This window comes from Procambarus clarkii, chromosome 5 (assembly GCF_040958095.1).
Source record: "Procambarus clarkii isolate CNS0578487 chromosome 5, FALCON_Pclarkii_2.0, whole genome shotgun sequence".
Lineage (NCBI taxonomy): Eukaryota > Metazoa > Arthropoda > Malacostraca > Decapoda > Cambaridae > Procambarus > Procambarus clarkii.
The window spans coordinates 17,507,738-17,532,621 of NC_091154.1; the positions used below are offsets into that span (position 1 = coordinate 17,507,738).

The following is a 24,884-nucleotide window of genomic DNA, read 5'->3' on the forward strand; positions in this document are numbered from 1 at the left end:
CAAGCTTGAGGCAGCCGTCCTCAACCTGAAGCACCGGGAGCGTTTATCTTTTCCTGAGGCGAGGCGCCAGGTTCGCCGGCTCCCGCCTTATGCTAATATCTCTTATGCTCGCATGTTGCGCTCTTCCTCTCCTCGTCCTTCCCGCCTTCCTCAGACTCACAACCGTTTCCGGGCCTTGGACCCTGATGCGCCCACTGCCCCCTCCTCTGTTCCTTTGGGTTCTCTCCCGAAGGATCCTCCTCCTGGTCCTCTGTCTGGGGTTCCCCTTCCTTCTACCCGGTCTGTCGTGTCTTCTGTGTCTTCTTCCTCGTCCCCCTCCGATCCTCCTTCTCATCCTCTTCCTCCATCTATCGGCTCTCCCCACCGCCTGTCGGTGCGGGCGGATGTCCATCGCTCTCCTAACGGCCGTCGTGTGTGCTCTCGTTCGGCTTCTCCTGTTGAGACACTGGAATCCGTTGCCCGGTACGTAGTTGCTGGGACACCGGTCTCTTTAAGTCAGAAGCGTAAGCCTGGCTCCTCTCCTTCCTCTTCCCCGGCGGGTAAGAAGGCTTCGCTTTCTTCCTCAGCTCCTCCTTCTGGCTCTGTTGCTCCTTCCCCTCCCGTTTCAGTGCTTGCGCCCCCTGTTCCTGCTATGGAGGTTTCTTTGGCCCCTGCTTCCCTTTCGGTTGCTGCTCTTGCTGGGGTGCGCTCCCCTCTTTCTACTCCCCCTCCTCCTGCTGCTGTCCTTGACGGCTCCTCTCCGTTGTCTCCTCCTCCTCCATACCCTGCCCGCCCACCTCTGATCTGTTCTCCCGTTTCCTTCCCTCCGTCTTTGCTCAGTTTACCCATGCCCCCTAACCCTGACTTTGCTGACCCTGATCCCGACCCTGATATTCTTTAACGTGCTCTGTTGCTCTTTCGCCTTTGTTTCTTCCTTGTTCTCTGTTTTTGTCCTTTCTCTTCTCGTCGTTGTCCATTCTTCAATGGAACGTTCGAGGTTATTACGCCAATTTCCTCGAACTCCAACTTCTGATTTCGCGGTTTTCGCCCCTTTGTGTCTGTCTCCAGGAGCCAATGCTTGGTGCTCGTCCTGGTCGTTTTCGTGGCTATTCCTTTCTCTCCCCCCCCCCCCAGCCATTGCTGGGGCTTCTAATTCTTCTGCTCTCTTGATTCGGGCTGATGTTCCCTTTGTTCCTTTACTTTTTCCTTCGCCTCTCCATTGTTCTGCTGCTCGTATCTTTGTGGGGAAATGGTACACAGTTTGTTCCATTTATCTCCCCCCGAGTGTCCCGCTCTCTCTTCCTGATTTGAAACACCTCCTGGACTCCTTACCGGAGCCTGTGCTCCTGCTGGGTGACTTCAATTGTCGTCATTCTCTTTGGGGTGACGTTCTGACGAATACCCGGGGTCGCCTCCTTGAGCCGTTTCTCCTCTCTTCTTCCCTGTCTCTTCTGAATTCTGGTGAGCCCACTCATTTCGACTCTCGGACTCGCACCCTTTCTTGTCTTGATCTTTCTCTCTGCTCTTCTTCTCTTTACTTAGATTTCACGTGGCGGGTTCTTGATGACCTCCATGGAAGTGATCATTTCCCCATCCTTGTTTCCTTTTTCTCTTTTCGCCCTTCCCTCTCTTTCCCTAGGTGGCAGTTTGCTAAGGCAGACTGGACCCTATTTACCCTCAGTGCTGCTCTCCCTGACCTCTCCCTTCTGCCTCTCTCTCGCGCTCTCCTCCTTTTTCATGACAGTCTTCAACGCTGCCCTCCGCTCTATTCCTCGCTCTTCCTCTCGGGGTCCACGGAAGTGCGTTCCCTTGTGGAATGCGGACTGTGCTCGGGCTGTCCGTTGTAAGTGTGCAGCCTGGAAGAGGCACCGCCGTAGGCAGACGACCGATTCTTTTCTTTTCTTTCGGAAAGCGAGTGCGGTGGCCCGTAGGGCCATCCGTACGGCTAAACGTGAATGTTGGGCATCTTATGTCTCAACAATTACGTCCGAGACCCCTCTGGCCCAGATCTGGAAGCGTATCCGCAAGATAGCGAGTAAGTTCGTTCCCGATGTTTCACCGGTCCTTCACCTCCATGATACTCTTGTGGCGGACCCGTTGCAGGTCGCTTCCGTACTGGGTTCCCACTTTTCTTCTGTTAGCTCTGGTCTTCATCTTCCCCAATCTTTCCTTCTTCGTAAACCTGTCCTTGAGTCTCGTCCTTTAGATTTCTGCACTCATCTTCAGCTTCCCTATAATGATCCCTTCTCTCTCTCTGAACTTCGTTCTGCCCTGGCCCTCTGCGGTTCTACGGCGGCGGGCTCCGATGGTATTCATTATGAGATGCTTCGCCATCTCCCTCCGAGCACGTCTCAGTATTTACTGAGTCTGTATAATCGGATCTGGGAGTCGTCGTCAGTCCCTGAGGACTGGCTCGATGCCGTTGTCCTCCCTGTTCGCAACCCCGGGTCTCTGGGTACTTCCCCTAAGGACTTTCGCCCTATTGCTCTCACAAGTTGTGTCTACAAACTCTTTGAACGTATGGTTAACGTTCGTCTGATGTGGTTCCTGGAACACCATCACCTCCTCTCCCCTTCTCAATTTGGTTTCCGCAAGTGCCGCAGCACGACAGATGTCCTGGTGAACTTGGAGGTCTATATTCGTACTGCTTTTGCTGCGAAGACCTCCGTTGTTGCCGTCCTTTTTGACCTAGAAAAGGCTTACGACACCACTTGGCGTTATCATATCCTATCTCAACTTCATTCTTTTGGCCTTCGTGGTCATCTCCCTCTCTTTCTCCGCAGCTTCCTCTCTCGTCGTTCCTTTCGGGTGCGCCTTGGTACCGCTCTCTCTCCCTCTTTTCAGCAATACGAAGGTGTGCCCCAGGGTAGTGTTCTGAGCACTACTCTTTTTCTTGTTGCCCTCAATGGTCTTCTTTCCTCTCTTCCTTCTGGTGTCTTCTCCGCTCTCTATGTCGATGATCTTACCCTTTGTTGTCAGGGTGATGATTCGCCTCTCCTTCAACGCCGGCTTCAACTTGCAATTGATGCCGTGTCGTCTTGGGCCACAGGTCATGGCTTCAAGTTCTCTACTTCCAAGACTTGTGCCATGACTTTTACGCGGAAACGGGTTGTTCTTCGTCCCTCTTTGTCACTTTATGGTCATCCCCTTGAATACAAAGATTCCGCGAAGCTTTTGGGGTTATTCCTTGACACTCGTTTGTCTTGGTCTCCCCATATCTCTTACCTCCGTGTTGAGTGCTCTAAGGCCCTTACCCTCCTTCGGGTCTTGTCCCATACTTCTTGGGGGGCAGATAGGCGCACTCTCCTTGCTTTACATTCCTCTCTCGTCCTGTCTAAGCTCGATTATGGTTGCCCTGCTTACTCGTCTGCTTCTCCTCCTACTCTTCGCCGTCTTGATGCTTTGCACCATACTGGGTTGCGCCTCAGTTCTGGTGCCTTTCGTTCGACTCCCATCCTTAGCTTATATGTTGACACTGGCTTCCTGTCTCTCCAGGACCGACGTGATCGCTACTGTCTTCGCTATCTTGCGCGGTCCTTGCAACATCCTTCCTCTCGCCTCTGTCGTGCTTTAACTTTTACCCCTCCTGCGGTTCCTGTTCCTCTTCACCACCTCCCTCTTTCTGTCCGGTTATCTCGCCTACAGGATTCTCTCTCCGTTCGTATTTCTGATGTTTCTCCTCGTGTTGTTCCTTCTTTGCTCCCGTGGAGGGTCCCTCTTCCGCGGTTTTGTACTTCCTTGACCCGTATCACTAAAGCTTTTACCCCTCCTACGGTTCTAAAACGCCTTTTCCTCGAGCACTTTTCTTCTCACTCCCGCTCCGTTTCTGTCTTCACCGATGGGTCTAAGTCAGCGGACGGTGTTGGCTACTCTGTTGTTTTTCCTGATCGCACTTATATGTGTCGCTTGCCTCCGGAGACTAGCATCTTTACAGCGGAACTTTATGCTATTCTCTATGCTCTTCGTCTCCTGCTTTCTCGTTGTCAGTCTTCCTTTGTGGTTGTTGTTGACTCTCGTAGTGCCCTCATGGCTCTCGGGTGCTTTAATCCGGTTCATCCAGTAGTTGTCGAGATCCAGCATTGGCTGTTTCTCGTTCACAGTAAATTTAAGTCAGTTGAGTTTTGTTGGGTTCCCAGCCATATTGGTGTGTCTTTAAATGAGCGTGCGGATGCTGCCGCTAAGGAAGCTGTCCGCTCTTGTCCCATCTCTCGTAAAGGCATTCCGTATTCCGACTTTTACCCGGTTATCCATTCCTCAGTCCTTACCCGTTGGCAGGCTTCTTGGTTGTCTGTTACTGGTAACAAGCTACGTACTCTTAAATGTTGTGTTTCCTCGTGGCCGTCCTCCTTCCACCGTAACCGGCGGTGGGAAACAGCTCTGGCGAGGTTGCGTATTGGCCATACTCGCTTAACCCATGGTCACTTGATGGAGCTCCGCCCTGCTCCTTATTGTCCTAGTTGCATTGTCCCTCTTACGGTCGTGCATGTCCTTCTTGAATGTCCTGACTTCCAGGACGAGCGTGTGTCTTGCTTTCCGACCGCCCCTCGCGGTCACCTGTCCCTCGATAGAATTTTTGGTGACTCGGATACTTTTGATATCGTTCGCCTTATGCGTTTTTGTTCTCGTATTGGCATCCTTGGTGATATTTAGCGCCCTCTGATTATGTTGCGTATATGATGGTGCTACATAGCCTTCCCGGTTTGGTGCCTTCTTTTGATAATTACTTACTTACTTTGGGCCTACCCACCGGGGCACCGCCGCCACAAGGGCGCCTCCTGCCCGTGGGCGAGAGGGAGAGGGACAGGTAGGAAGCGGAACACAACCCAAGGCAAGCGCTCCACGGAGCGCCATGCCACGTGGGTGATGCCGACCTTGGCGTGGGCCCCTAGGGTCGGGCCCTAGGGACAAAGACAACTGAATAACCCATCCAGGAGGCGTTGCCACCAAGGGTGACGCCAGGACGCTTGCAGGGAGCCTGGCAGGACACGCACGACCGAGCGCGTCACGAACCCTGGCCCCTAGGGGCAAGCCTAGGAGACGCAACATACCGGGTTCCAGGGAAGACGCCTGGGAGGGGTGGGGAGGAAACGAAGGGCATCCCTGGGGCGAGTGCTCCACCGAGCTCCAAGCCACGTGGAGCTGGAACAGTGCAAGCCGCCCCCCCAAGCGATGGGGGGGCGGCTTGCACTGTTCACTCGTGCCTGGTCCCACGATTCGTGGGCCTTTCGGGTCGTGTCTCGCGGTGGCGTTGGGTGGCCCCTCCCCCCTTAGGGGGGTCGGGGCTGGCAGAGCAGGTTTCTTCCCCTGCGCTCTGTCGAGTCGTCTTGGAGTGGGTACGCTTGGGCGTCGTCGAAACAACATTGTCCCTCAGATGGGTTACCCGTCTGTTTCCGGTTCCGAAACGGGACTGCGCGGACCTGCGGTTCATTCTGGACTTGTCCCGTCTGAACCCCTGGGTTCATTGCCCCTCCTTTCGGATGACTACGCTGTCTCAGGTTCGGCTCCTCTTGGAGCCGGGAGCTTGGATGGTGTCCCTGGACCTCCGGGACGCTTATTGGCATGTCCCGATTCATCCACGGTTCAGGGACTGGCTCGGTTTTGTTGTGGGGCGTCTGAGTTACCGCTTTCGTTGTCTCCCGTTCGGGTTGAACCTGGCACCTCGCGTGTTCACGCGCCTTACACGGGTTGTGGTGGCTCGTTTGCGTCTCCTAGGTGTTCGGGTGTTGGCCTACCTCGACGACTGGCTGCTTTGGGCTCCCAGCCAGTCAGCTTGCTTGCTAGCCAGGGATTTGGTTCTTTCCCAGCTCGCCAGGTTCGGGTTCTTGGTGAACTGGAGGAAGTCCCATCTGGTTCCCTCTCAGGTTCGGACTTGACTGGGTCTCGTTTGGGACTCTCGAACTGCCTCCTTGTCTCTCGCTCAGGAGTCTCTCCTGCGGCTGCGGTCCCGCCTTCGTCTGTTTCTGGAGGGCCCTTGGGTCACCTGGCGGTTGCTCGAGGGGCTGTGCGGGAGCCTGAACTTCACGATGGTGGTCTACCCGCCGGGTCGGGTTTGGCTTCGACGGCTGTTCTGGTTCCTTCGGGGTTCCTCCTTCCGCCTCTCGCGATCGCAGAGTTCGACCCCCGGGGGCCTTGCGTCAGTTGCTGCGTCACCGGCTTCCTCTTCGGGGTTTTCGGGGTTCTGTGCCTTGACGCCTGCCCGAGCCCTCGCTCGATGTGTACACGGATGCGTCGTCTCTCGGCTGGGGTTTTGTGACCAGTGCTCACCAGGCCGGCCAGGGGCGTTGGGATCCATCCTTCCATCGAGCTCACAGCATGGTGCGGGAGTTCGCGGCAGTGTGGTTTGCTCTGGGGAGGATTCGGGTGGCCCGCGGATCGACGATTCGGCTCCATTCGGACTGCTCTCCGGTGGTTCATTGCCTGAACTGCGGGGGTTCGATGCGGTCCTTGTCTCTTTGGGGTTGGTCTCTTCGGGTGACTCGTCTGCTGAGTTCTCGGGGTTTGGCTCTCCTGGCGGTTCACGTACAGGGCGTGTCCAACGTCTTGGCCGACGCCCTGTCTCGCTTCGTTCCCTCTCCACGGAGTGTACGGTCGACGACGAGTCCTTCCATTGGCTTTGCCAGACGGTCGGACGCCCCGAGGTGGATCTCTTCGTGTCGGCGTGGTCGCGGCGCCCTTCCCCGATCGCGAGGCTGTCGGGGTCGACGCCTTTCGGCTAGACTGGTCGAGGTGGGGGTTCCTGTACCTCTTTCCCCCAGTTCGGCTGTTGCTCCAGGTCCTGACTCGCTTAGAGACTTACCAGGGGAGAGTTGTCCTTCTGGCCCTTGGCCGGCCCAGCCTTGGTTTCAGGCGCTGGTTGCTCGGTGTCCGAACCCGAGGGTTTTCCCGCGGCTCCACCTCTTTCAGCAGATCGGGCCAGTACGTCACGTGGCTGGTTCGATCTTCTCCTCGAGTCTTCGCGTATGGGTTTTTTTGACTAGTCTATCATCATCTCTGTGGTGATCAGGTGGCCTCCTTGTTGGTGTCCCACCTGAGGGCTTCTTCTCGGCGGCAGTATGAAGTTTCCTGGTGGTCCTTCTGTTTCTTTTTGCGTCTTCGTCGTGTTAGTTCCTTGTCTGTTTGGGTGGTCTTGTCCTTCCTCTTGTGGTTGTTTCAGGACCGTCATCTTATGCCTAACACTGTCGCCTCGTATCGTGCGGCATTGGTGGAGCCGCTTCAGCTTGCCTTTGGTATCAATGTTACGTCTGCGCCGTTTCGCAAGCTGTCTCGTGCATTGTTTCACCTCCGGCCTTCTCATGCGTCGCCTGAGCCGTCTTGATCTTTGGGCAGTGCTCGCTTTCCTTTCGTCTCCTCGTTTCGTTGTGGCCCCTTCGGTCCAGGATTGTTTTTCCAAGGCACCTTTCTTGTTGGCTTTGGCCTCTGGGGGTTGGGTAGGGGAGCTTCACGCTCTCCTCCGGCGCAGGGGTTTCTGCTCTTTTGGTCGTGGTGATTGTTTTGTTCGCTTGCAGCCGTCTCCTTTTCTGGTGAAGAATGAGACTGCTGTGTTCCAGAGGGGTCCATGGGTGGTTGATGCTTGGTTGGTCAGGCTGGGGGTGCATCATGTTTTGTGTTCGGTTGCGGCGCTTCGCCGTTATTTGCGCGCCACGGCATCTGTGTCCGGGGACGCGCTGTGGGTTGATCCGGTTAACCTTCTTCCCTGTTCGCGGGTTCGGGTCTCCCAGGTCGTCCACAGGGTTATTAAGTCCAGCCAGCCTGCGGTCTATCTCCGTGCCCATGACGTTCGTAAGTTCGCGGCTCTTGCTGCCGTCTTTGGGAATATGTCTTGGTCTGATATTCGGGCGCGGGGATTTTGGCGGTCGAACAGGGTCCTGGCTGCTCGTTACCTTGTGAATGTCCCTGGGCCCCGTCGGGCCTGTGTTGCTTTGGGTCGGTGGTTGCAGCCAGTTGTCTCGGCTTCGAGTTGAGGAGTGAGTGACGACTGCCTCCCGGGCAAGTCCCTCTTTTTCCGTCTGTGGGTAGTTAGCTCCGGGGAGCCAACGGGGCTCCCCCCAGAAAACCAGGGTTGAATGTAATGAAACGCCATTTTCTGGGCGAGTCCCGGAGGCTCCCCGACATCCCTCCCTCCATCCGGTCGGCGTTTTTTTTTGTGTTTTTAACATCCAGCCTCAAGAACCGAGGTGTGGGTAGCCGGCGTGGAGGGTCTGGGGCTCCCCCCTCCTCCTCCCGGGGAGGGGGGAGCTGCGCAGACAGCGGCGCAGCGGCGTGTGACATCGCACTAGTTTGCTTGTTTTCTGTTGGGGAGTTCTATCCACTAGTTCGGCTTTTGGTAGCAATTTTAACCAGAATAGGGGTTTGTTTTGAAGCGCTTACCTTTCTGGGTGCCTGTTCCGGTCGATGACAGACATAGAATGCTTCCAACCACATGGGGGTTTCTATAGGCCATTGCTTCCCTTGCCTCTCTGAGGGGGCCCAGTTCTGGCTGTGGTCCCCGGTAGGCCTAAGAACTCCATACACATGACTGATGCCAAAGTCTGACATTAGCATATCAGCCTGGGATAGCTTTGGGGGAGCCTCCGGGACTCGCCCAGAAAATGGCGTTTCATTACATTCAACGCTGATTTTTTTTTGTATTGATTATAAAACTATGGGTTTCTTTTAACAGGAAACAGTTTGTACCATCACCTTGGCAACCTGCTTTGGTTCTTAGATGTTGGATGTGGTAGCCATGAAGCCTCATAGGTAGTGAGATGGTGCTATAGTGGGAGGTGATCTGTGGTAGCCATGAAGCCTCATAGGTAGTGAGATGGTGCTATAGTGGGAGGTGATCTGTGGTAGCCATGAAGCCTCATAGGTAGTGAGATGGTGCTATAGTGGGAGGTGATCTGTGGTAGCCATGAAGCCTCATAGGTAGTGAGATGGTGCTATAGTGGGAGGTGATCTGTGGTAGCCATGAAGCCTCGTAGGTAGTGAGATGGTGCTATAGTGGGAGGTGATCTGTGGTAGCCATGAAGCCTCATAGGTAGTGAGATGGTGCTATAGTGGGAGGTGATCTGTGGTAGCCATGAAGCCTCATAGGTAGTGAGATGGTGCTATAGTGGGAGGTGATCTGTGGTAGCCATGAAGCCTCGTAGGTAGTGAGATGGTGCTATAGTGGGAGGTGATCTGTGGTAGCCATGAAGCCTCATAGGTAGTGAGATGGTGCTATAGTGGGAGGTGATCTGTGGTAGCCATGAAGCCTCATAGGTAGTGAGATGGTGCTATAGTGGGAGGTGATCTGTGGTAGCCATGAAGCCTCATAGGTAGTGAGATGGTGCTATAGTGGGAGGTGATCTGTGGTAGCCATGAAGCCTCATAGGTAGTGAGATGGTGCTATAGTGGGAGGTGATCTGTGGTAGCCATGAAGCCTCATAGGTAGTGAGATGGTGCTATAGTGGGAGGTGATCTGTGGTAGCCATGAAGCCTCATAGGTAGTGAGATGGTGCTATAGTGGGAGGTGATCTGCCTCCCAGATTTACCCATTTTTCTTTACTTAACACTTGTGCATTTGTTCTGTGCTTTTATAAACGTTTCTTCTATACACAAACGCTTGCTTGAAATGCTATGCGTATTAGTGGCTTTAGGTATTATATGTACTAGCTCTATTTCTAAATCCAACAGTATGTTTGTAACTCTGCATCTATACATGTACTTTTCCTAAATAAATTATTTATTATTATTATTATTATTATTATTATTATTATTATTATTATTATACAAAAGATAATTACTGCACATGTTAAGGTGTTAGTGTTGAAAGGGATCCCCCACAATTCATCCCCCCCCCCATTCTACAGTGACAAATTTTGCTCATCTGATTACATGTCAGTGTACAGTTGCTTTTGTAGTTCATCTTGCACATTACCAGTATAGAAGCCATCATAAAATGGACAATGTATTAACGTTTTCATTATCATCTTGCTTAAACTTTGCTTATTCAGTATAAATGAGTCCATCTTTGATTACAGGTCTGGCTTTTGATAAATGGGATATAGATTACTACACAGAACTGTTCAAGACGAGTGTACAGCGAAACCCAACCACTGTGGAGCTTTTTGATCTGGCACAATCAAACTCTGAGCATTCAAGACATTGGTTTTTTAAGGTATGTCTTGAGGTTATGGCAATTTGTGAACAGAAATTTCATTGTATACTGTGTTTATAATTGATATGTACTGAAATACTAGTATCCTTTTCTGTAAAATTTCTTAATGACAGCCATTGTAGATGGCTAGCAGCAGTTGCTGCAGAAGTGCTCATTTTAGTGACTACCATCATTGAGTGTAATGCAACTCCTCTTTTTGGTGAGGAGGGGGAGGGGATGTCCTTCCTGGACTCATTTCCTGTTTCCCAGGTGTTGGTGGTGGTGATGACATTGATAGCTGGCAGCTTCTATGGGTCTGCCACCAAGTGGTGCTCAACTGTTAATGAGTGTATGACCTCGCTACTGGATAGACAGTTTTGAATTGGTTGCTGCTTTGTTTGTTTACTTTGTGTGAATCTTAAAATAGTTTTCTGTGGGGAGCCCCTACGGCTCCCTGGAGCTTATCGGGCTAATGTATGTTATATTAGACTGGGACATTAGCTAAGGAGTTCAGACCTACCAGGGACCAGCGCCAGAACCTGGCCCCTTCAGAGAGGTTTCAGGGAGCAATGGCCATGGCAAACCCCTTTGTGGTTGGGGTTTTCTTATCTGCCATCGACCGAGGTTAGGCACCCAAAAAGGTAGGCATAACAAACCCCACAGGGTAAAAAACTAAAACAAAAAACCGAACAGAGGTAGAAACTCCCTACAATCGCAAGGAAACAAGCAAACAAGCAAACATCACACTTTACTGCCCCACCGATCATCCGCACAGCCCTCCCCACCCCGAGAGGGGGAGGGGGAGCCCCGGACCTACTGCGCCGGCTGCCAAGCTTCAGTTCGTTCGCTAATGTCAACCGGGACAGACGCTTCTCTGGCCTCAGTTTCCTAGGCGGTGTTTGCCTTGTGTGGCGTTCACTGCCGTGTGTTGTGTTGTGCGGTGGCCAGGAGTACCTCATCAGTGCCGGGGCTGCATGCGCTTAGTGGCCGACTTCCCTAAGCGCCCAGTGAGTACTGCCCTTGCGTAACAGGGTTATCTTCCCTGGGGCGTTCGGGAACCATTCCCGTAGAGGTTCTTGCTGCTCGGCATTTGCCTCGCCCTTGGGGCCAACTGGGGCTGGGGGCCCTTGTTTGGCCCTGGGTAGGGATTGGTATTGTGCTGGTTAGGGCGTCAAGGTGTTGCATAGCCTGCCCCCTAAGCGGCGACCGGTTCCTGTTGCCTCTGGAGATGGTGTACTTTTGTGGGGTTTTTCTTTTGTTTTTATTTTTATGCCTGGTGGGGGTCTGCCTGGTGTGGCTATAGTTCCACTGGTAGTGTTTGGCGGCCCTCTGCTAGGCCCCCGTGATTGTACATGTCGCAGGGGTTTTCAGGTTGCTGCAACATGCTAGGTTGGTTTCCCACTCAGATGCCCTGAGGCCACCCTGTTTTGGTTAGGTGCTGTTCGCCCCTTTCCCTCCCTGTACCCGGCTCCGGACTGTCTGTGGGTTTCGGGGTCGGGTCGGGGTTTAGTTGGGGCCGAGACACGGGTGGTTTTCGGGGGCTGGCCCGTTTCGGGTTGGGGGACGGAGGTTTTCAAGCCTGTTCCTCCTGCCAAGGCTTCTGGGTCTTACCAGCGGCTCTTTCTTTCTGCCTTTCCCATGGACTCTTGCTTTTCTTTAAGGGCGGAGGGCTTGGAGGCACGGCTCTGCCCCGGGGCCTCTGTTGCTGGTTCCCGGGGCTGTGGGGGATGCTTGCTAGCAGTTCTGGGGCGGTTTGCCCCTGCCTGGGTTTTCTGCTTTTCGGCAGTTTATCACCCATCCAGTCTGCTTGCTTCCCACTTTTGCTGGCGTGTTTTCGTATCTTTAGCGTCGGTCACAGCCCTCTGTCTGGCAGCCATTTTCATCTGCCGGTTTACCGGCGTGGCCACCAGGGCGGCGTTGCGGCTTGTTTACAGGCGTCTGGGTGTGCAAGCGAGCTTCTTGGGCGAGTTTTCACGTTTTTTCAGGGGGTTTTATTCTCCTGTTGTCGTTTCTTTGCTTTTCTGGTGTTATCTGCCCATTTCCTGTTCCTCTGAGATTGTTTGGGTGTTGATTTTACACCGGATTTCCCTTTTTGTCTATTTTGGGTCTGGGCCCTTGGGTTTGGGCTCAGTGTCCCTGGCTGTTATGCTTGCTCCCACACCTTGTCCCTCGGTTTTCGATCTGTTTTGACTATTTCCCTGGGGGTTCTGTCTGAGGGCTGTGCTTTGCCTTTGTAGTGTTCTCCGCCGGCAAATGTGGTGGTTTGGGCTCCCCCTGGTTCGATTTTGGGTTTCTTTGGTTTTGTTCCAGAGGTTTCTTCCTCTTGGGCCCCCTTTGTGGGTTCAAGGGGCTTTGTTTCCTCGTGTGACCCGGTTCTGCCTTCTGGAGTTCCAGGGTCTTCCTGGCTTGCAGACTGATCTTTTTGGGTCTTCGCACGTGTTGTGGTCGTGCTGGGACTTTGAGGTTTTGTTGTTGAGGTGGGCCTTTTGATGCAGTTTTGTGTCTGTTTTGCCTGGCCGGCGTGGTACTCTCTGCCCACTGGTCGGCGACTTGTACCTTTCTTTTAAAATGTATGTGTATGCTGTGTGTGTGCACATGTGTGTGCTTTGTGTGTGCACATGTGTATGCTGTGTGTGTGCACATGTGTATGCTGTGTGTGTGCACATGTGTATGCTGTGTGTGTGCACATGTGTATGCTGTGTGTGTGCACATGTGTTTGCTGTGTGTGTGCACATGTGTACGCTGTGTGTGTGGGTGTGTGCACATGTGTACACTGTGTGTGTGGGTGTGTGCACATGTGTACGTGTGTGGGTGTGGGTGTGTGTGGACATGTGTACGCTGTGTGTGTGTGGGTGTGTGGACATGTGTATGCTGTGTGTGTGTGGGGGTGTGTGGACATGTGTACGCTGTAATTACCTAAGTGTAATTACCTAAGTGTAGTTACAGGATGAGAGCTACGCTCGTGGTGTCCCGTCTTCCCAGCACTCTTTGTCATATAACGCTTTGAAACTACTGACGGTCTTGGCCTCCACCACCTTCTCACTTAACTTGTTCCAACCGTCTACCACTCTATTTGCGAAGGTGAATTTTCTTATATTTCTTCGGCATCTGTGTTTAGCTAGTTTAAAGCTATGGCCTCTTGTTCTTGAAGTTCCAGGTCTCAGGAAGTCTTCCCTGTCGATTTTATCAATTCCTGTTACTATTTTGTACGTAGTGATCATATCACCTCTTTTTCTTCTGTCTTCTAGTTTTGACATATTTAATGCTTCTAACCTCTCCTCGTAGCTCTTGCCCTTCAGTTCTGGGAGCCACTTAGTAGCATGTCTTTGCACCTTTTCCAGTTTGTTGATGTGCTTCTTAAGATATGGGCACCACACAACAGCTGCATATTCTAGCTTTGGCCTAACAAAAGTCATGAACAATTTCTTTAGTATATCGCCATCCATGTATTTAAATGCAATTCTGAAGTTAGAAAGCATTGCATAGGCTCCTTGCACAATATTCTTAATGTGGTCCTCAGGTGATAGTTTTCTATCTAGAACCACTCCTAGATCTCTTTCTTTATCAGAATTCTTTAAAGATTTCTCACATAATATATAGGTTGTGTGGGGTCTATGTTCTCCTATTCCACATTCCATAACATGACATTTATTAACATTAAATTCCATTTGCCAAGTGGTGCTCCATATACTTATTTTGTCCAGGTCTTCTTGAAGGGCATGACAATCATCTAAATTTCTTATCCTTCCTATTATCTTAGCATCATCAGCAAACATGTTCATATAATTCTGTATACCAACTGGTAGATCATTTATGTACACAATAAACATCACTGGTGCAAGAACTGAACCCTGTGGTACTCCACTTGTGACATTTCTCCATTCCGATACATTGCCTCTGATTACTGCCCTCATTTTTCTATCAGTCAGAAAATTTTTCATCCATGATAGAAGCTTACCTGTCACCCCTCCAATATTTTCCAGTTTCCAGAACAACCTCTTATGTGGAACTCTGTCGAAAGCCTTTTTTAGGTCCAGATAGATGCAGTCAACCCAGCCATCTCTTTCCTGTAATATCTCTGTGGCCCGATCATAGAAACTGAGTAAATTCGATACACAGGATCTTCCTGATCGAAAACCATACTGTCTGTCTGATATTATATCATTTCTCTCCAGGTGTTCTACCCATTTAGTTTTGATTAGCTTTTCCAATACTTTCACTATTACACTTGTCAATGATACAGGTCTATAATTGAGGGGGTCTTCCCTGCTGCCACTTTTGTAGATTGGAACTATGTTAGCCTGTTTCCACACGTCTGCTACGATTCCTGTACACAGGGATGCCTGAAAGATCAGGTGAAGTGGAATGCTGAGCTCAGATGCACATTCTCTCAGAACCCATGGTGAAACGCCATCTGGGCCAGCTGCTTTGTTCCTCCCGAGCTCCTTAAGCATATTTTCCACTTCATCTCTAGACACCTCTATCCGCTCTATGTTGTTCTCTGGAATTCTTATTGTGTCTGGTTCTCTGAAGATTTCATTTTGTACAAACACACTTTGGAACTTTTCATTTAATGTTTCACACATTTCCTTTTCATTTTCCGTGAATCTGTTTCCCATTTCCAACCTCTGGATATTATCCTTTACCTGCAATTTGTTGTTTATGAATTTGTAGAATAGGCCCGGTTCTGTTTTACATTTATCTGCTATCCCTTTTTCAAAATTTCTTTCTGCCTCTCTCCTTACTGCTGTATAATTGTTTCTCGCATCTTTGTATCGCTGATATGTTTGGGGGTTTGGCCTCTTCCTATACTGATTCCATTTTTGTGTCTTTTGGTCTCTTGCCCTCTCACAATTTCTGTCGAACCAATCCTGTTTTCTGGTCCTGCATCTCTGTTTTGGTATGAATGTTTGTGTGCCTTCCTCGTATAGTTTTAAAAATTTGGCATACATTTCATTTACTTCCCTGCCTAGCAACAATTCTGTCCAATTACACTCATTAAAAAAATTTCGAAGTTCCCCATAGTTGCCTCTCTTTAAATCGAGTTTATCAACTGTTTCAATGTCCCCATTTTCTTCTAGATGATATCTTAAAGCATATTTAATGTCTAACAGGACGTGATCACTCTTTCACAAGGGAGGAAGGTACTGGATGTCAAAAATCTCTTCTTCTTTCCTGGTGAATACTAGATCCAGTACTGACGGTATATCTCCTTCCCTCATTCTTGTGGCTTGCTTTGTGTTGATACAAGAATGTCTCCAGAATGAGGTTCACAAATCTGCATGTCCAAAAGTCCTCCGTTCTTGCTTCATAGGCCTCCCAGTCTATTGCTCTAAAGTTGAAGTCCCCCAGTATCAACAGTCGTGATTTATCTTTATCTGCTTGTACAATAATGTCTCTCATGACCATTATGAGGCCCTCTCGTTTGTCATCCAGTTCTTCCTTTGTCCAAGTGTTGCTTGCTGGTGGGCTGTAGGTATTTACAATTATCAGCTTATCATCCTGATTCCAGACCTGCAATGCCATAATGTCAATATCTCGAGGGTTTTCAAATATTAACTCTTTTACCTTCAGGTGTTTTTTCACCAGTACAGCCACTCCTCCTCCCTTCCTAGTTTTCCTGTCACGTCTCCAAACTGAGTAGCCTCTTGGGAATATGACTTCATTTATTATATTTCCTTCAAGTTTCGTTTCTGATAATGCAACAATATCTGGGACCCTAAGCTGGATTATATCTTGCAACTCCAAAGTTTTTGACCTCACTCCATCTATGTTGGTATATACAATTTTCAGGAACATGTTCCCTTTTCCTTTGCTCTTTACTCCCCCTTCCACTACTGATCTTGTTGCTTTGTTTTTATGTACCATTTCACAAGCTTTCCAGTCCCTGTCACTTTGTAAAAAAAAGAATTTCTGTCTTCTTGATTTCTATCCCCATTTAGCCGTTTTGCCTCAATCAAGTTCATTTTCAGCTTTTCTCTGTCTTCCTTGGAGAGGTCTTGTCTTATTGACCAAGATTTGCCAACCTCATCACTCTGCAGTTTCCTGGCATTTCTTAGCACTTCCATCATGTTTTTCACTCCATTAAAGGTCACCCTTAAGGGGCGGTTCTTTTCTTTCTCATATTTTCCTATTCTTCTAAAATCACTGACATTTTCCTTTGAGCCTTCTCCTAAACCTACTATTTTCTCTGATTTTCATCTCTTCTGCTGCTCGGTCCACCCTAGATGAAATTTCCTTCTCTAAACATCCAAAAATGATTATGGACCTAGTTCTATCTGCAGTGTTTTGTACCAGTTTACTGTTGGTAACCAGTTCTTTCCTAATTGCTTGCCTAATTTCTGCTTCTTGTTGGTCATTTCTGGTTTTGACTTCCGAACACACTTCTTTGATGCTGTGTGTGTGTGTGTGTGTGTGTGTGGGTATGTGGACATGTGTACGCTGTGTGAGTGTGTGTACATGTGTACGCTGTGTGAGTGTGTGTGTGTACATGTGTACGCTGTGTGAGTGTGTGTGTGTACATGTGTACGCTGTGTGTGTGTGTGGACATGTGTACGCTGTGTGTGTGTGTGTGGGTGTGTGGACATGTGTACGCTGTGTGTGTGTGTGTGTGTGTGTGGACATGTGTACGCTGTGTGTGTGTGTGGACATGTGTACGCTGTGTGTGTGTGTGGACATGTGTACGCTGTGTGTGTGTGTGTGGGTGTGTGGACATGTGTACGCTGTGTGTGTGTGTGTGGACATGTGTACGCTGTGTGTGTGTGTGGGTGTGTGGACATGTGTACGCTGTGTGTGTGTGTGGGTGTGTGGACATGTGTACGCTGTGTGTGTGTGTGGGTGTGTGGACGTGTACGCTGTGTGTGTGTGTGTGGGTGTGTGGACATGTGTACGCTGTGTAATTACCTAAGTGTAATTACCTAAGTGTAGTTACAGGATGAGAGCTACGCTCGTGGTGTCCCGTCTTCCCAGCACTCTGTCATATAACGCTTTGAAACTACTGACGGTCTTGGCCTCCACCACCTTCTCACTTCACTTGTTCCAACCATCTACCACTCTATTTGCGAAGGTGAATTTTCTTATATTTCTTCGGCATCTGTGTTTAGCTAGTTTAAATCTATGACCTCTTGTTCTTGAAGTGCCAGGTTTCAGGAAATCTTCCCTGTCGATTTTATCACTTCCTGTTACTATTTTGTATGTAGTGATCATATCACCTCTTTTTCTTCTGTCTTCTAGTTTTGGCATGCTTAATGCTTCTAACCTCTCCTTGTAGCTCTTGCCCTTCAGTTCTGGGAGCCACTTAGTAGCATGTCTTTGCACCTTTTCCAGTTTGTTGATGTGCTTCTGAAGATATGGGCACCACACAACAGCTGCATATTCAAGCTTTGGCCTAACAAAAGTCATGAACAATTTCTTTAGTATATCGCCATCCATGTATTTAAATGCAATTCTGAAGTTAGAAAGCATAGCATAGGCTCCTTGCACAATATTCTTTGTGGTCCTCAGGTGATAGTTTTCTATCTAGAACCACCCCTAGATCTCTTTCTTTATCAGAATTCTTTAAAGATTTCTCACATAATATGTAGGTTGTGTGGGGTCTATGTTCTCCTATTCCACATTTCATAACATGACATTTGTTAACATTAAATTCCATTTGCCAAGTGGTGCTCCATATACTTTTGTCCAGGTCTTCTTGAAGGGCATGACAATCATCTAAATTTCTTATCCTTCCTATTATCTTATCATCAGCAAAGATGTTCATATAATTCTGTATACCAACTGGTAGATCATTTATGTACACAATAAACATCACTGGTGCAAGAACTGAACCCTGTGGTACTCCACTTGTGACATTTCTCCATTCCGATACATTGCCTCTGATTACTGCCCTCATTTTTCTATCAGTCAGAAAATTTATCATCCATGATAGAAGCTTACCTGTCACCCCTCCAATATTTTCCAGTTTCCAGAACAACCTCTTATGTGGAACTCTGTCGAAAGCCTTTTTTAGGTCCAGATAGATGCAGTCAACCCAACCATCTCTTTCCTGTAATATCTCTGTGGCTCGATCATAGAAACTGAGTAAATTCGATACACAGGATCTTCCAGATCGAAAACCATAGTGTCTGTCTGATATTATATCATTTCTCTCCAGGTGTTCTACCCATTTAGTTTTGATTAGTTTATCCAATACTTTCACTATTACACTTGTCAATGATACAGGTCTATAATTGAGGGGGTCTTCCCTGCTTCCACTTTTGTAGATTGGAACTGTTAGCCTTTTTCCACACATCAGCTACAACTCCTGTAAACAGGGATGCCTGAAAAATCAGTTGAAGAGGAATGCTGAGCTTGCTGATTGGTAACAAACTGCGTACTCCTAAGAGTCGTGTGTCCTAGTGGCCTTCCTCCTACCACCGTAACTGGCAGTGGGAAACGGCTCTGGCTTGGTTACGTATTGGCCATACCCATTTAACTCGCGGTCACTTAATGGAGCGTCGCCCTGTTCCTTATTGTCCAAATTGCATTGTCCCTCTTAAGGTTGTGCATATCCTTGTTGAATGTCCTGACTTCCAGGACGAGCGTGTCTTGTTTTCTGACTGTCCCCCACGGTCGCTTGTCCCTTGATAGAATTCTTGGCGACTCGGATACCTTTAATATCGTTTGTCTTGGGCATTTCTGTTCTCGTATTGGCATCCTTGGTGATATTTAGCGCCCTCTGATTATCCCGCACATTTGATGGTACTACATAGCCTTCCCGGTTTGGTGCCTTCTTTTATAATTACTTACTAGATAATAAACGAGAGGGGTCTTGTACCAATGAGAGAAATTATAGCGAGAGCCGATATAGATCACGACTGTTGGTAGTTGGCGACTTCAACTTAAAATCCATTGACTGGGAGGTGTATGAAGCTAGAACAAAGGATTTTTGGACTTCTAGATTTGTAAACCCTCATCCTGGAAACATTTATGTTTCAACATGTTAAGCAAGCTATGAGGATGAGGGAAGGGGGATGTTCCCTCCTTGCTGGTTTTGATATTTGGCAGGAAAGATGGTGATATTTGACATTCAGTACCTCCCTCCCTTTGGTAAAAGTGACCATGTCTTTTTGGGAATAAAGTATGCAATGCATTATAATCTGGAAGAAAATGAGGTTTAAGCAGTTGAAAAGGTTGATTTCGGTTGAGGTCATTATGGGGAATTCGGACATTTTTTTAATCACTGTGATGCGTCGAGATTATTGTGAAATTCCCCCCTGTGCACATGAAATAATGTGTTCCTCAGAAAATCTTTATTTGTAAAATGATAAATTCCCTTCCCTGAACATGTTTATGAAAAATAAATAACAAATTCTACTTATTTTGGCTATAGGGACGTGGACAAGTTACGCTCTGACATCGTCAGGGGCTGGTCGCCCGTGCATGACTCGCTCAGACACGGTTGCGCGGGTCATTCAAACAACGCATGTTGCCACAAATATATTTTCAATTATTTGTTCTATGTACCTGTATTTCCAATGCGGTTTTATTTTTTTTTATCGTATATGATGCATATTTGTCTCTTACAATATGTATACAGTAGAACGTTCATAATGTTCCATGGAACTGTGATTCATGTGACAGTAATGTATCCACAATAAATGTTTTGTCACAATATTACCTGTTAAAAATTCACTAAAATTACAGTATATACAGTTTCACACACTATTTACACGGTAACACACTGTTTTATACTCAGTACTTCGGAAGTGAGTAATAATCAACGAAGTAGTCCATGGTACACAGCGCGAGTTCGCTCTCAGTGCACCAGGTACAGATAGATTTTCGCTTACTGTTTCTTCGTTCTGTGCTTACAAATAACGCATTCACGTACACCCTTGGCTTTAGTACTTGTAGGTGGCATGTAGCCAAGCTTATTAAGCATAAGGTAGCATTGAAAAGATTATAGGAAAAGATCACTTTGTAAGGTAGTCTTGAAAAGATAGTTTTGTTAGGTCCCACACAGGAAGAGATTTAGCTACTCTGAGTGTCAGTCAGCCTGGAAGAGATTCAGCTATCGTTGAAAATATCTATGGAAAACACCACCATGGAAGCTGCTAATGCAGTTCATCTATGCTACTTGTATCAGATGCATCATCACTGAATGCAGAAAACGATTCATCAATGTCATCTAAATAAATTGGAGATAGCATAGGTGGGCAAGGGTGGCACTCGGACCTACAACTGGATACGCTCACTGTATCTTCCTCATAGGTGCTGTGTGACTTGCATCGGACCTTTGTGTTAGGTCCTTATTACAGCCAGCTTCACCAATATCATGACCCTTATGTTCTTAAACAATAAGGTCTGAATTTCACCGACAGAGCACGATCTTTCAACACCGTGTCGGATAGGTTTTTGGGAGCCAGAGGAGCGTGTGCCACCCATGGTTGCTCACTCAGTACTAACCCAGCCAGCAGCCCTAGGGCATTCTGGGAATTTTGTAGAAGATGGCTGCCTCTCACCGGAGGTCCTAACAGTCCATTTTCCGCACACAACCTACTGCGCACAACCTACCGTGCGCACATTTTGAATGGGTACGAAAAAAATGAGAGTTTTCTCGGTTGACGCAGTCCTGTGGTTAAAGCACTCAATGCGAAAATGGTTTTTCCAGAACTCTCTTGAGGGTGAGCTTTATGGTATCAGTTGCTTTGACAAATTTCTGTTAAAGTGCCCTGCCATAAAGTTTCTTCAAATTGGCAATGATTTTCTGGATCATAGGCTGAATTTGAGGAGTGGTGTTGGGAGGAAGAAACTTTATTGTAACAACACTAAATTCCCTCGACAATGCATCCTCCAGTCCTGGAGGATAAGCAGGAGCATTGTTGAGGAAAAGTACAGCCTTAAGTGGCAAACTATTCTCCTAAAGATATTTTTTTTATGGCAGGGCAAACCACTTCATTTACCCACTCGTTTAAAAATTACCTTGTCACCCATGCCTTACTATTAGCCCTCACATCACAGTTTGTTTTCTGCACATTATATTTTTTTGAAAACCCTTGAATTTTCAGAATAATATACAAGCAAGGGTTTAATTTTAAAATCACCACTTGCATTACCACACAGCACAAGAGTGAGCCTATCTTTCATAGGCTTGTGTCCGGACAACGAGGTCCGGGTAATTTATGTTCTCTTCTGCAATTTTTTCCAGAATAGCCCTGTTTCGTCACAAACACTTGTTGTGGTACGCATCCCTCACTCAGCACAAAAACTTGAAAATTACAAACAAATCTATCAGCCCCTTCTTCGTCTGAGCTGGCACCCTCACCATGTTTCACAACACTCTGAATGCCGCCACTTTCTAAATTTCTCAAACCATCCCCTGCTCGCCTTAAACTCTTTCGTATATGCATCACTCGTTCCTGGGGTTATCTTTATCAGATCTTCATGCAACATCCTTGCTTTTGCACAAATGAGAGCCTCTGAAATGCTATCACCTGCTAACTGCTTCTCGTTGATCCAAATTAACCACTGAACTGCTCGGCATTAAAATTTGACACACCCGTGGTGCGCCGAAAATAAATTCTTTCCAAAAATTTTTCTTACATTATAAAAATGCAGTCTCTGATCATGGGAAACTAAAAAAAAAAAAAAAAAAAATTGTATGTGACATTCATCAGCCGTGATGGTGCTGGAAAGTTGAGCAAATTATGGGTGCTGAGCGATGGAGCACTTGGGGTCAGTCGGTCCCCCCGTCACCCGGTTGGGCAGCAGTTGCTGCAAATATAAAGTTTCACAATTATTTTGATGTTTCTCATTCGTTTCTTCTCTGGCTTTAATATTATTCAAGTGTGTAATTTGTGGAATTTATATAGTTCAAAGTGTGGAATATCGCTATGCAACCCATTCTCACACTTTCTTAGTCAATATTGACTTATTAAATAAGTGCATATGTGACATACTAATTTATTGTGAATATTTTAGTTTACCTTGAAAAGCTTCATAGAAAACACCGACCTTACCTAACCTTCTTAGTATGTTAAGATAAGAATCTTATTGCTTCGTAATCACAATTATTACTTAACCTATACCTATAATAGGTTAAGTAATAATTGTAATTACGAAGATAAGCATCTTATTGCTTCGTAATTACAATTATTACTTAAGCTATACCTATAATAGGTTAAGTAATAATTGTAATTACGAAGCAATAAGATGCTTATCTTAACATACTATAAAGGTTAGGTAAGGTTGGTGTTTTCTATGAAGCTTTTCAAGGTAAACTAAAATATAAACAATATATTAGTATGTCACATATGAATGTATTTAATAAGTCAATATTGACTATACGAAAGTGCGAGAACAGGTTGCGCTATGTTCAAAATTATGGGGCTTATATGACACACGGTATATTTTATGATCAATCAAATAATATTTTTGCTGTTATTAAACTATATACACATGTTGAAAATATATCCATGTACATATGTGTTGACCATAATGAACCACTAAGTTGGTATGGTGAACCCAAAAACAAGACTGAGCTGCCACATCCAGCCAGCCCTCCCTCACTCCTCGAACACCTTACTCGTCAACATTTCTCCTCCCACCATACTGTTATTTTTTATTACACCATTTACACACGTTATGTAGAAGTATTTACATGTTTTATTCATCATAACTGTATAACTAAGCTGGTATTGAGTCCAAACAGCACAGTGGCCACCATACACTGCACGACAAGTCACACAGCAGATGACGCTAAGAGTACAACGCCACCTCCCTCATCAAAATGGCTCCTTCCAACATACTCCTGTTGCTGTTGTGTATATAGTGTAATAAGTATCTACATTTGTGTTCACCATAATGAACCACTAAGCTAGTATGGTGAGTCCAAACAAGAGTGGCTGCCACACGCTGACACTACGTCGATTCCCTCCCGCCTCGCCAAATTCCTCCTCCCTCAATACTACATGCAGCACTAATTATCACCACAATCCTGCTTTTATCAGAATCCTGGTCACTAAATTCTGTAAATGAATCATTTACCACAAGTTTATTTTGGAAAGGAACATGAGAAGTCGTTTGAAGATTCCTAGATGGACGAAATAATGGTGTGGCTAGCACTGCAAACATCTTGAACAGCATTGATTCACTGATATTTGAACATTGTACAAAGTCTTTATCACACTCAGGCTCTTCTGTAATACTATCATGGCTAAATAATACCAGTTAAATAAATATTTTGACATTATTAGGCGATGCTGTGGTCACAAGCTGAATAGAAGTGCTGTGAGCTCATGCTGTGTGCGCCAGCCTTGGTGGCTCACTCAGTACTGAGGCTCTCTCACCCGGAAATGTTGGCCACGATTTTTTTTTTTTTCTTTTTTTTTAACCCTTCCACTGCTCAGGGGTCCTGAGGACATTTACACCCCTGTGCGCAAGAAAAAAAAATTCTAAAATTATTTTGTCTTCTTAAAATGTTAATTTGTGTTCCCTGAGCACGGGGAAAAAAAAAATTGTAGGTGACATTTTGGGCGCAGTTGACCGAGGAAATCTGGCAAAAAGTGGGCGTTGACAGAGCAGTCGTCAGAGCCGCGCTGACAGGTGGGAGTTGCCACAAAGATATTATCACTTAATTATTTCTGTCTTTAATTGATTTTTTCTTAGTTTTTTGCAGTAATATTATTCAATAGTGTGTATTGTAATATATTTATATAATAAAAGTGGTGAATAATCACTATACTCAAAAGTATGATGTGCATATTAGTGATTCAATTATGTATATAAAACAAACAAATAGTTTTGCTGCTATTACACTCTATACACAGGTTATATATAAGTATCTGCATGTTTTGTTCACCATAACGAACCACTAAGTTGGTATTGAGAGTCGAAAAGCAACGAGGAGTTACCGCCACACCAGCCAGCCACTCATTGCCACTCCCTTAACAACGCCTCACTCGCCCACTTTTTCCTCCCACCATCCTGTTTTATATTGTATTCACAATATACAGACGTTATATACCTTCTACTACCCAAAATCATTCACGTCCTCTAATTACTCAACACAAAGCTGCTATTAGGACAATATCCAACTCTGGCCCCAGACATCACTCGGTACCCCTACTCAAATCTCTGAATATGTTAGACATTAAGTCACTGCACTTTCTCTCATGTGTATTATACATATATTAAACGCTAAACTGTAATGCCAATCCTGACCTCAAAACCTTCATAGAAGGTTGTAACAGAACCCATGAGCACCACACCAGAAATAAATACAGTTTTGATATTCCTAGAGTACGACTTAATCAAACTAGAAATGCTCTACAAATCAAGGGACCCAGATTGTGGAATGACCTTCCCAACCATGTTAAAGACTGTACCTCTCTCAACCAGTTTAAGATAAAAATGAAGCTATACTTAATAAATTCCCTGTAACCTACCTTACCCCTCTATTGTCAACCAATGTTTTTTTTTTTTTTTTTTTTTTTTTTAAAAGAGCGCTGTTTGTCGACAGTATTGTATTTGTGCTGCTTTTCCAGCTATGTTTTCATTCCATGTTTTCATTTTACTCTTTATGCTCAATTAGTATTAAGCTTTAGTCATTTAAGTTTTTCATGCCCGAAACGCTTTGCGTAATAGTGGCTTTAGGCATTGTATGTACTAGCCTCAACTATAAATCCATCACTCTTTGTAAAATCTCTTATATGTATGTACCTTACCTAAATAAACATTTGATTTGATTTGATAAGAATCTACATGTTTTGCTCACCACAACTGTACAACTAAGCTGATATAGTTAGTT

At 46.8% G+C, this 24,884-nt stretch overlaps 1 protein-coding gene across 1 annotated transcript in view; it reads left to right on the forward strand.

The window, feature by feature from the left end:
* The window catches only part of LOC123766585 (phosphoribosylformylglycinamidine synthase), a 452,541-nt gene that overhangs the window by 104,307 nt on the left and 323,350 nt on the right, over window positions 1-24,884 (forward strand). Inside the window, exon 5 of the mRNA XM_069302853.1 lies at window positions 9,981-10,117. Within this exon, the coding sequence (XP_069158954.1) occupies window positions 9,981-10,117 (137 nt within the window). The remainder of the gene's footprint in view (window positions 1-9,980; window positions 10,118-24,884) is intronic.